Consider the following 12,376-nt stretch of genomic DNA (forward strand, 5'->3'; position numbering starts at 1 on the left):
GTCGTGCCGGCGTTGGCCGTAATCGTCGCAAGGCCGCGCCGCTTCCGCTTTCCCTTGTACGGGCGTGAAGTCCGGGACTTGCGGCGATGAAAGTCATGCTTCTTCTCACCGTTCATGATTAGCAACACACGATAAAAAAGATAGCACGAAGTAGCGAACGGAACGACACGGGCGATGGCGGCTCACAAGCGGCGAGAGCCAATGGCGGTGATGGCGGTCCCGATTTCGCGTCACGTGATTTAAATACCCAGTGGGAGCTCCCAAAACAAGCGGGAAGAAATATTATTTTTTTATTTTTTACGCGGAGATCCGTTTGATTGATTGAAGAAGGCTTTGTCTACCTCTCTCAAGTGACTGAAATGGCGGCCAGCCGCGCTGCCGTGCAGCAAAAACTCTCCAAGACGGCCGAAATTCGGCTTGATTGCGTGATTTCTAGGCTCACCGCGAGTCATTCGGACACGATTTTCACTAAGTTCTCGTTCGTATTTCGTTTTCATTTTTTTGTACCATGAAAGAGGGATACTCAAAGATGATAATGCAAGTGAAAACAAAAAAACAACATATTTCGAAAAAATGGCGATTTTTCGACCCGCGTGACCCCTTAAAGCGACCTCCTGCTCTACGAAAGACTAGAATGAAACGTCAAGGAAGCAGTCCGCAGCGTGACGTGCACAGATAAACGTCGATAACGCGAGTTGCGCGGCGTTTGCTATGCATGCATTACTCTCAGAACGTTATTAATTTCAGATTCATGGAAATAGGCTTGGGAACATTGTCGGAGAAACAAAAAATCAAGTTAGCGATAAGGTGACACCCTTTCCATATCAAACAATATTGCCCGACGGGACGCACGACAAAAAGAGCAAACGGGCGCTCCGTTTGAAACGCTAGATAAGAAAACCGGAAGCGGCCACGCGCGGTTACAAAACAAACAAAACGAACCCGAAGGGATAATTCGCGGAAATATGAAAAGTAAAAGCACAAGGACGTCCCAAACCTTTTTTTACATGCGAACCTGAGCGCAAGGTAATACAGGTTTGCAAACAGGTAATGCAGCACTGCTACTACCTGACTGATCTCACAAAAATCCGGCTTTAAGTTAGCCTTGTACAATTCTAGGTCCAGGATGCTCTCAAAAGGGTACATTGCTTTTTTTCATTGTCACACACAGTGCATTCCCACACACTGTCACAGACTTATAATCGAAGCTGAAATATCCCGTTTCTTGCCTTGGAATCGCGCCTCGATTTCTCACGCAGCTCCCCGTCGCTCGGTAAACAGATCAAGGAAACATTTTCTATTGTATCGTTGTACAAGGAACGACACCCCGGGACACAACACGTGTTCGGCATCGTCGTTGCATTAATTAAGTCGCATCACAGCAGCGCGAGGTGCAGGTTACATTTTTTTCCCGCACAAAACAAACACAACCGGCCGCGTATCCGCCGTTCGAGCCAGCGCAACGCCGCCCGAGGAGTGACCTCAGTGAGATGGTGGCGCCGCCGCGTGGCAGCCAAACGCAGCATATGAAGCATTCCTATTGACTTACGGAGCAGTTTCGTGACCAGTAAAGCATTGAAGACTCTGGTTTTACGCTGTACGATAAAAGTTTCGGTTGATTTTAATTCTTTCGTACCTATATTACCTTTGCTGACTCTTCTCCGGCCTTCAATTGGCCGTAGATTTTTCTACTAGCGTACCAGTCAAGCAAAGTGTCACATGTGCACTTGTGTGGAGCGACTGGGACTTAGAGCTTGATAGAGCCTACAAACTAACAGACTAAAGGCACATTCCTCCAGGCGTAGCCTCTTCAATAGCAGTGAATTTCACTTCTTGCTTAAATAATTCCCACCGTGCGAGCATTGGGAGATCATAGTGATTTATTGCATTTTGCATAATTTCTGGCACACGATTTAAAAGGGACTGATGGGGTAGTAAAGAATTATTAAATTTCCACAATTCCCAGTGCAGGCGACGACTCCAACACTGTTGGCTACCATGCGCAGCAGATACAAGGCAATGGTCGCTAAAAAATTTCGGATGAACAGAGTAGCTATGGACACACGGGAGGGAATCTAAAGAAACATAAATACGGTCTAGCCTAGCGTGAGAGGCTCTTTGAAAAAATGTGTAAAACGATTTTGCAGTCGAACATTTTCTCCAATGTCACAAAGGTGGAAGTCATGAGCAATGTTCTCCAATGTTATCCGATCGTTGGTGCTCACATGACCTGTCACTCGGGTTACACACACAGTTGAAGTCCCCTAAGACTGTTAAGTGGCGCTCAGTACCCAGGTCAGTCTGTAATGACAGGAAATATTCTTCCCGTTGTTGCGACCGGGCGGGGGCACCCGATCCGAGCTCCGTGGCCTCCGACATACGAGTGGTAGCGTGTATGATGCGAGAGGCCAGCCGCTGTTGCAGCCGTGAAGAAGTCCAGAAGCCGTAGGCTAATGTAACTGCACTTCGTAGCGAGAGGTGAGCCGAAGCCAAAGAACAATGCCCCGACGGGCGAGGTTACAATACAGGACTCGAACAGATCGACAACATCGATTCGCTGCTCTAACAGGAATTGAGTTACAACGCTTGGGCAGCTCTATTTATACCCAAAAGCGGTAACGGTCAAAACGCCAACAGGCTGGAACACGCACAAACGTCACAGACACACGCAACGCTCTTTCCAGTGTTCGTTAGTCGTCGGTAGCCTCCGCGCACGTTGAGTCCCAGAGAGGGGAGAGAGGAGGACTCCGTTGCGATCGACGGGGCCTCTGTGTCCTTGAAGAGCGTGGAGACGAGCCACGCAGGCAGCCGCCGAAGTTCAGCCACCGCAGGCAGCCGCCCGCGGCTTGTCGCTACTTGTCACCGACATGATTGCGCCTGTTTTCGAAGGAGCACGAGTGGCTTCGCCGCACAGCCGAGGAGTGATGCGGGGAAGTACTGCGGCGCTGGCCCATTCGTAACAGCTTCTCCGCCGGGGGTCCGAGATCCCGATGGATAAGGGTCTGCAACCGTTGTCCGGAGGGATGCTGTCGAAGTGAAGTGTTCGGCAGACGCTCGTCTCCAGGCCTTGTCTGTACGACACCGTGCTGGAGCTTCACCGGGCGGGTCACTGGGCGAGTAGTGGCACCCCAAAAACGTCTCTGACTTGGTCAGGCAAGCAACAGAACAACACAGGAAGACACAACCGCATCGCCAGCAAGTGCGAAGACAAATCAACACTGAAGATCTACCAGGCTTTTAGTTGCGAAAAAGTACGCGAATAACTAACTACTCTAGTTATATTTTTGCCCAGCAGTACTTTAGACAAGTGAACAAACTTGAAAGGTGACATTTCGCGTGATTGGAAATGTCCCACACAAAAACAAATGTGATCGTAAAGGGCGAAACCTGCTCCAGGAAAAACAATGAAATAGAGAAAGTCCGGCGTCTACAAGCCACTTCTCGCGCTGAGAGCTGCGATTCGAGCTGTCATCATCGCCCCGAGCTTTTCCCTTTTTGTACCGCACTTTAGGTGCACCCGTTCTCTGAACGCTGCTGCGACCGCGTGAGAGGACACCGGCCGTTTGCTTCGACAAAGGTCGAGCGCGCGGAGGAGCGAACGAGATTTTCCAACGCTCAAACGAGAGGCGCGCACGCCTTTTTGGAGGCGGCGTCCCCCTGGCGCGATGCGAGCTCACGGCTTTGCCCCTTCGCGTGCCTGCACTGAAACACGCGCCGCAAGTACCCGCGGAAGTTTTCGCTATCTCCTCGTTGCTCGCCTTCTTACGAACGCGTTCGGCAAGCAAACGCCGGAACGCATTTACGTTCTCTTCTCTAGGCTAGTCGGTTCCCGACTTCGGCTCAGCCGCAGTCGACACCGCAACCTTAACTAGCTCAGCCGATGTTGGCCTATCATCGGGAGCATCAGCTGGGAGTAACAAGGGCACGACGTGCTCATTAGACACCTGGTAGCTCCGAACAGTGACTACCTCGTCGTCCCTACCGCTTTCGGCGACAGCCTCAACACGCGAACACCGAAGGGTGTTTTCGTTCTGTTTTGCGGCTGTCAAGGCCACACTAGATCCAAGCTGCCCTGTCTCAAAAGACGGCTCAGCCGCCCCAGACACCTGAATCTCTACGAGTTCGGCTGGCTGTTGCTCGAGGTCAGGTACCTGAGCTGGTGGCAGAACGGAATTGGCTTGCTCAGTGGCGAGATCGTCATGACTCCCAACTGACTGTGCAAACCGCTCGCTGCCTCGGCAGCAGGCTTTGCAACAACGTCGCTCGTTTATGCACTACCGTCCGAAGAAACAACCTCCGTTTCAGCGGAGTCGTGTTGCCTTTCGGTAGCCTCATGGTTTCCGCACTCCCGCGAAACCTCGATATCTCGCGAATTGTTCATGTTGAGACCGGTAGCCGCTCCCAAGGCCTCCCATGAATTTGAACCGTCCGAACACTCCGCCGAGATCTCCGAAACAAACGCCGACACATTATCGCACTCAGTGGACACGCACTGCCCCGACTGCCCTCTGCCGCCTCTGCCGACAGTCTGAGCTAATGCGCCGTCGTTATCTCTCTCAGCAACCTTGACGCACTGCGGGGCAGCAACCGTCGCCTCCGACTCGCGCTCCCGAGCGTCTGATACTGGCAGCGCTGGCACGGTGCTTTCCTCGCAACCGAGTCTTTTTCAAGCAATAATTCTAACTCAGGCTTCACGTCTTCCTGCTCGAGTTGAATTTCATGCTCTAGCTGCTTGTTCTCCCGTTGGAGTCTCTCTTTTTCGAGCCTCTTTGCTTCCTGTTCAAGGCGCTTGAACTCGAGGTCATACCATCGCATCTTTTCCTCGTGCTTGAGCTTGCGTTCCTGATCTTGTCTCTGCCACTCGAGCTCCTGTACTCGCTTTCTTTCCTCACGTTCCTGCCTTTCGAGCTCCTCACGCTGACGCTCAGCCTCAGCCTCTGCCTCGGCGGCCTGACGTTTAGCCTCTGCCTCGGCGGCCTGACGTTTCGCGGTCTCCCTGCCATTGATCAGCTCAATGCATTCCGACAGCTCCTCATCGTCAGCAGCCTGTATCAGCTCTGGCTTTCTCAGTGCGTCCAGTGCGTCCCAGTGCGACTGTTTACTTCATAGCGAGAGGTGAGCCGAAGCCAAAGAACAATGCCCCGACGGGCGAGGTTACAATACAGGACTCGAACAGAGCGACAACATCGATTCGCTGCTCTAACAGGAATTGAGTTACAACGCTTGGGCAGCTCTATTTATACCCAAAAGCGGTAACGGTCAAAACGCCAACAGGCTGGAACACGCACAAACGTCACAGACACACGCAACGCTCTTTCCAGTGTTCGTTAGTCGTCGGTAGCCTCCGCGCACGTTGAGTCCCAGAGAGGGGAGAGAGGAGGACTCCGTTGCGATCGACGGGGCCTCTGTGTCCTTGAAGAGCGTGGAGATGAGCCACGCAGGCAGCCGCCGAAGTTCAGCCGCCGCAGGCAGCCGCCGAATGCGCAGAGAGCGAAGCGTCTGACGCGGCTTGTCGCTACTTGTCACCGACATGATTGCGCCTGTTTTCGAAGGAGCACGAGTGGCTTCGCCGCACAGCCGAGGAGTGATGCGGGGAAGTACTGCGGCGCTGGCCCATTCGTAACACCGTTCACGAGGGTGAGATGGTGCATAAACGACGAGAAACCTCCATGACTGGCCCCCGATCATTAGGTCACATACGATAAGGCGTCACTCCCGGTCAGATGATACAAATTCTACACAGCATTGGAGGCGCTTGTTCAGAAAGAGCATGCACCCAGCAGATAACCCTTTCGCGTGGCTAACGCACACTTAGAAGTTAGTACTCTGATTGAAAAGGAGCTAGAGCTTCCGCAGTCCCTTCATCCGACTCAATTTTTGTTTCTTGAATGGCCAATACATCAAGCTTCCAACCCCGCATTAGGTGAAGAAGCTGGCCTTGATACCTTTTGTTACGTAAGCCACGGACATTTAACGTTCCAAACTGAAAAGAAAGAGCGCCCACCACGACACCCTACAGCAGTGTAGCGTCTCTACCTCGCCTACCCACACTTCCATGAGGATCTGGAGGCCGGGCAGCAGGACGGCAACCAGTAGTTGCACTTTCCGCAGCCGGGGAGGCAGCCACCCCTGATGATGATGCGGGGTCGGCAACTAGAGGGGCCTCTGTGCTTATGAGGCCTGTATCAGAGGGGGATGTGGCACCCGGCGCCAAAGCCGTCGATAGCACCGCCGAAGCGGCAGGAGCAGGATCCGAAGCATCCTTAACAAGGAACTTCTTCGCCTGCTTTATCTCCGTGACCTCTGGTTTTCCACCTGAAGCCTCGACTTCATCAAGGGGCTCACGAGCCAGCACTGCCGAGGTTGGATATATAAGGTATATAACGTACAACCAGTTTACTAGTTTTTGCATTTCAAGTACCTTAGGTTATTTGTTGTATAGCGCTCATGCAGTAAGCGTCCCACAAACTTCCACAATACCTCACGCCTAGAAATTGCATTTCTTAGACGGAAAAGCGTTCGCACATGTGTGCTCGTGCTGCTGAGCGCTGTGCTTGTTCACCCAGCGCAAAAAAGTGCTTCCTGCTCCCTAGTTTTACGCTGCACGGTAAAAGGTCCAGTTGATTTTAGAGAGTTATAGCAGATCGGAAAAACGGTTCCGGTAACGGTACACGGTACCCGTTACCGGACCGTACCGGAAAGGCTCGTTTTAAGAGTTATAGCAGACCGTAACTACCGTCCATGCTACCGTGACTGGGAGCGACTTGTGTTGTACGTCGTATGGCAATTTTTTGTGAGTCTGTGGCGTTTCCTGTGCTGAAGTATTAGTTTTCAGTTCTCAAAAGCGCTAAAGACAGTATTAGAAAAAAAAATAATTTAACGCCCCTACGGAGATTCGAACTGCGACTACGTGAACATGAAGCGGGCATTTTACTTCTACACCATTTCAATAGATGGCGCCAGCAGGTCAAGCCGGGCTCTCAGTACATACGGCTGGCTGTTTCTCGTTTTTCGGTGTATTTGAGAGTCCCTCGCACTGACACCGCCTGTTCCTCACTCGTCGATTTGTAGACGGGCCCCATGTTGCGCTAGTTAAGTAGCCGTATCGCCTTTATTTAACCCAAAAGAAGCTATCGGACATGCGTCGCTCGACGCCACAAGCCACGGCAGTTGGGCCGGGACCGTCTTTCGCTTGCTGCTTGAGCTGTCAGAATCGCGCGGATTTAACTTGTTGCAACCTCATTTTTCTTAAGCGATCCCATATTAACAATCCGTTCGAGTAGGCGTGAGCCAATCGTACGTCTCCCAAACTCTTCCAAAGCGGCCGCCCGCTTGCGAACGACGGACCGTCCCGCTACCGTGCGGCCAAGTCGCTCCGGTATACGGTAAGGTTCTGCGCATGCGCGGTGGCGTCCAGACGGTAGGCGTTACCGTACCGGAACCGTTTTTCCGATCTGCTATAACTCTCTTTTATTTCCTTAGTACCTATATTGACTTCGCTGACTCTCCTCCCACCTTCAAGTGGCCTTAGGTTTTCCTACTAGCATACCAGTCGGCGAAGCGTCGCATGTGCACTTGTGCAGCGCTTGTGTGGAGCGATCCGGACTCGGAGCTAGATACAGTGTACAAGCCAACAAATTACGCCCACCTCCCCTCGCGGGAACCCTGGTGTGATGCGACGCTGAAGGGGGTTTCATTGTGCGTTTCCGTTGGGTCGATTACTCGAATTGCGTGAGCAATCGTCGGGTAATGCGAGAGAGAGAGAGAGTGAGAGAGCAAGCATAGCGCGGACGCCCGTCGACTGAGAGACCGGCCGGAGCGCGGCACTCCGCTTATATGCGCAGCGCGCCCGAAGGAGAGGAGACCGCGGAGAGAGAGGGCGCTGCACATGCGCGCAGCGCCGCCCACCGGCGAAGTGAGAGTGCGCTGCGCCACGAGCCGCAAATGTTGGGCGAGAGTGTTCGCTATCGGAGAGAGGAGAGGGGGTGAGCGGAGGAGAGACGCAGCTGTGCGGACGCGGACGACGACGACGCAGGAAGGACAGGGCCGCCGGCAAGAGATGCTCCTCTCAGCGTCGCATTTAAAAGTAAAGAAAGGCACATTCCTCCATTAAAGGGGCCCTGCAAGGCATTTTGAGCACACTAATGGCGAATTCCATTGGGCGAACAGGAGCAAGTGCAGCGAGCAGCCAGAGCAGCACACAGGAGTAACGGGGACGTGTGCTTTCGTTCCGCGAATGAAACATTCGCGCTGCTCCGGGAGCAGAGAAAAGAGAGAGAGGGCGTGATGTCAAGGGTCATGTGACCAAACTTTTCCCGCGCTTGCTCCACGGAGCATTTCGCGCGCTCTCGTCCGCACGCAGTTATTCCGCGCCAGTTTCGCCAGATACGTGCCTTTGGTTTTGTGTTTGCCTTCCTCATGGCGATGAATGATGAAGCCGAGCGGATGTTCATCTCCATGATAAAGGGGTCACCACTACGCGCCACACCAGGTAAGCATTGTGTCTCGCAAAAATTAGCTGCGAGCGATAACAGCGTCAATCTAACGGCTTTGTTTGTGCTCACTACAGTCGTTATCGATGCCTTGGCCGCGCGGGAGAGCATTGACGAGAATCCCCACGGTAAGCGCCAATAACTAACAAGCAGAGGCCATATTTCGCAATACTTTTTGCCAGTTTTTTTTTTTTAATTTCTCGTGCTGAATGGCCCATTTCAGGTAGCGGGAGCGTCGCGGTGTGTGAGAAAACGACGGACGAGGACGGAGCACGTAATTTGCGTATGTATACGTCACGGGGCCGCACTTTTGTGCTGTACTGTCGAACTTTCTTCTGCCGTTTATCGTCACTTCTACTGGTTGACGCTTTGAAATTATTTGTATGCCTGTTTGAGTTTACAAAACAAACATCTTTATGTTTGCGTTCAGCTAGGGCTGATGACATGCTACATTCATCGCACCAGGAGACGTTTACTTCGCGAACAGAACACCATAATCATTTCACGTCGCACAGAATAGGAACCTCGGCAGATTTTTTACACTCGCACTTATTTTTCACGTGCAGAAACCACCACTTCATCAAACGCCGGCGAGATGGGAACGGGCCCAGCGCCACAAGGGAAAAGAGGTGGCGGAGGTGAGCTTCTACCGCTGCAGTGCCCGACACATGTGCTTTAAAGCTAGCCTTATTTCTATTTCAGCTCCTGAGTGGACACCAGGGGAAACTAAACTCCTATTAGACTATTACTATAAATACTTCCCTCAAGTTGGCCCTTTCAAAAAGTTTAAGAACAAGAAGATGCTTTTTAAACAGGTTTCCCAGGATCTGGCTGATGTGCTTGGATGCAGCAAAACGCCACAGCAATCTGAAAATCGCGTAAAAACGGTAAGGAGGCAAAAGAGAAAAGCGTGCGATAATAACAACAAGTCCGGTGCTCAACCTTGCCCCGTCCCATTCGACGATGAAATGCGAAAAATTGAAAGCATTGATGACAGCCTCGAGCCCGAAGTCCAAAGGGACTCTTATGGAGCGACGTACAAGGCAACTTCATCAAGTTCCGACAGCTCATCTGATGTACCCTCAACTTCACCTGAAATCTCCAGTACTCCGGCGAGCGGTTCAGACAGTGGGCAAAGCACAAAAGGGCCAGCAGATGCCAAGAAAAGGGAACTTCGTGCTAGTACCAGTCGTATGCAGCAGATGCAATATTTTTTTGACCAAATGCGAGCTATTAGTGCAGAGCGAGCGGCTCGCAGGGAAGAGCTGGAAAAAGAAAAGGAGAAGAGGCGCGCCGAGCGGCGAGCTGAGCGCATTCAAGAACGCCAGGAGCGCCGCAAGATGCACGAAGACAAACTTCAGCTCATCCGCGAGGCCCTGGGGTTCAAGCAATAAAGAGGTGCACTTTGGAGGAACATGTTTTCATGACTGTTTATTTCATACTCAACAATAATGTCCCTGAACATTGGCAAAATCAGACGCTGCTTAAGCGTTGCATTTAATGTTTGAGCAGTATGCTTCCATTAAGACAGATTTTGTGGCTGCCTCCTCTTTAGCCCCATCTTGGATTTCAGTTTTTCTCTCTTAACATCAGCAAGTGTCCGTAAGAGGCTCTCTTCTCTGGGTGTTCCGCTGTAGACTCTGGCTGCACTAGGGTTCGGATCATTAGCACCCTGAGAGTTCACATGCATGTCTGGAACTAGACCATCAGGTGAGTCACCGTTGTCAATGCAGATGTTGTGGAGGACACAACATGCGAGAATAAATTTCGTCATGTTGTCTACTGTCGTGAGGTCCACACGCTGTAGCTGCCGAAACCTACCCTTTAACTCCCCAAACGCATTTTCAATTAGCACTCGGGTAGATGAAAGTTTGGCATTAAATGCCTTGTCAGAGGCATCGAGGCTTCCATTGTCTCGAATGGGAGTCATCAGAAACTCGCGAGATGGGTACGCTGCGTCCCCAAGAATGTGGTATTTCCCAGCGCAGAGTTGAGGCAGTTTCTTCGAAATGGTTGAAAGCCGGAAGATCCTGGAGTCGTGAATTTTACTGGGTGCACCAGTGCTGGCATCTAGGAACCTCTTCCGGTTATCGCATATTCCCTGCAGTGTCAAGGATGGGTAGTGGTGCCGGTTCACATACACTGACCGCACCTTACCAACAGGGCACCTAACCGGAATATAGCTTCCGTCAATGCAGCCAATAGTGTCCGGAAACCCTGAAACCTAAAAGTTGGAAAAAAAAATGTTAGAACGTTTCACACAAAGAGCAAAATGAGCTAACAAAGTAGCAAGTGAAGTCGTGCCCTAATTCTTCAAGAACAGCTCATTTTCATATGATTTCCTTGGATGTTGGTTTTGTACTTGTATCTGTTCGTTTTGTACAGTACAACGTAAATTCATTGGCATGGTTATGTGCGTAATATAGCGTGAAATGCATCTACAGTTCCAGCAAAGGGTCATTACGCATAGTAGCCGAGAGCTTCAGCTTGACATGTTTTCGCAAACTCTACTACGTGCAGGTGTGAAGAACTTACAATGTAACTGAAAACAATGGCTTTGCGAGCTCTTCAACAGCCCCATGCAGCATAAATGATAACTCACTGCTTGTTCCAACCTTACTGTTATACACCAAATTCAAGGGTGCCCTGTATATACTATGTTTACCAGAAGTTACATCGCCTTCATGAATAAAAACACAGCTTTGAAGAATCATTCCGATGGTAAGTGACTGACATGCAGCTTTGATTAAATCAAAACCATTTTTGCAGTTGAAATTGAAAGTGGGGTTTTTCTTACCTGCTTAAACTCGGTGGCAAGTTTCTCCATGTCATCTGGGAAGGTCACGATGCGGGGGGCAATGTCGAGAAGGAAATCCATGACTCGATACATCATCCTGTGGTGCGTGCTTTCCCCAACTTCAAAACGTCCTGCAACATCCCGTATGCAGGATTTGTTGGCGGCATACCTGCAAGAAATGTGATAACTCTATAATAATCTTAAATGGTAAACAAGCATTTTACCTTGCCAACAAGCATTGAGCGAAGTATCGGAAAAATCCACATCTGCCCAGTTGTCTGAACAAGCTTCAGAGCACATTTGGTGCAGACGTGCAGTATTTTACCCCTAGAATGCCTTAAAGCAGCACATGCAAGAATTGAATGAAGAAAATGAGCAAATAGAATCGAGTGCGATTCGGCAACTGAAATGTACTTGAGCCTGGGACTAATGGAAGATCAGTGGCACGTAAAAGCAAATTCCAGGCAACATAAGCATTTAGTGAAAAAGTTGTAAACCTTCACGTAGCGCATTAGTGCATTCAAGTTCAGGCTTTGCTCCCGGGTACATGTGCCGTGAATTTCATGCCCTTAAAATTTCGACAGGCGCCTCGTAAAAGTGAAATTACCCCCTCCTCCTCCCCCCCCCCCCCCTTACTCGAGACCATGTTAATTCTTGCGAGGTCATATGCGCGCATTTCACCTCCAATTTCTACGTATGTGAAGTCTACGTGAACTCTATAAGGCGTCGTGATATGCGTGCCGTACTCGTGAAGCTCGGCAACAAATGCAGGCCCAGACTCTCTCACCGCGTTTCCTGCCCTTGCATATTATTTTCTCCCCCCTCCCCTTTGTAAATTTTCATCTGTTCAACTGCACCAGTGTTGCGGAGTGCCACTCCGGAATTGGAATGATTCCGGATTCATTCCACCTTTTGGAGATGCCGGAATGGAATGGGAATGGAATGGCGACAACGCTTGGATGAATGGAATGGGAATGGAATTAAGGGCCTTTTGCCCGGAATGGAATGGGAATGGAATGGGAATGGAATGGGGATTTTTTAGACGACGGTGCAAAATTGCTGGCGCCTTCCAGCTACTTAATTAGTC

General features: G+C 50.8%; 1 protein-coding gene across 2 annotated transcripts; it reads left to right on the top strand.

The window, feature by feature from the left end:
- Nucleotides 1-8,146: 8,146 nt before the first annotated feature.
- Nucleotides 8,147-9,915, top strand: LOC144179367 (uncharacterized). 2 transcript variants are annotated; one of them, XM_077707697.1, is made up of 4 exons: nt 8,147-8,620; nt 8,716-8,775; nt 9,059-9,130; nt 9,195-9,915. In XM_077707697.1, the coding sequence occupies exons 1-4, from the start codon at nt 8,419-8,421 to the stop codon at nt 9,884-9,886; spliced, it is 1,026 nt and encodes a 341-aa protein (XP_077563823.1). In that variant the 5' UTR covers nt 8,147-8,418; the 3' UTR covers nt 9,887-9,915. The 2 variants fall into 2 exon arrangements, with proteins under 2 accessions (XP_077563823.1, XP_077563831.1); XM_077707705.1 differs by having other exon boundaries at nt 9,059-9,338.
- The last annotated feature ends 2,461 nt before the right edge of the window (nt 9,916-12,376 follow it).

The sequence above is a fragment of the Haemaphysalis longicornis genome, unplaced genomic scaffold, assembly GCF_048455015.1.
Source record: "Haemaphysalis longicornis isolate Haplotype H1 unplaced genomic scaffold, Haemaphysalis longicornis Haplotype H1 scaffold_1, whole genome shotgun sequence".
NCBI classification, from domain to species: Eukaryota; Metazoa; Arthropoda; class Arachnida; order Ixodida; family Ixodidae; genus Haemaphysalis; species Haemaphysalis longicornis.

Coding starts and splice junctions, on each gene's coding strand:
- LOC144179367 (XM_077707697.1), top strand. CDS start 8,419: ATGGCGATGAATGATGAAGCCGAGCGGATGTTCATCTCCATGATAAAG. Junction 8,621..8,715: donor CATTGACGAGAATCCCCACG/GTAAGCGCCAAT, acceptor GGCCCATTTCAG/GTAGCGGGAGCGTCGCGGTG. Junction 8,776..9,058: donor GGACGGAGCACGTAATTTGC/GTATGTATACGT, acceptor TTTCACGTGCAG/AAACCACCACTTCATCAAAC.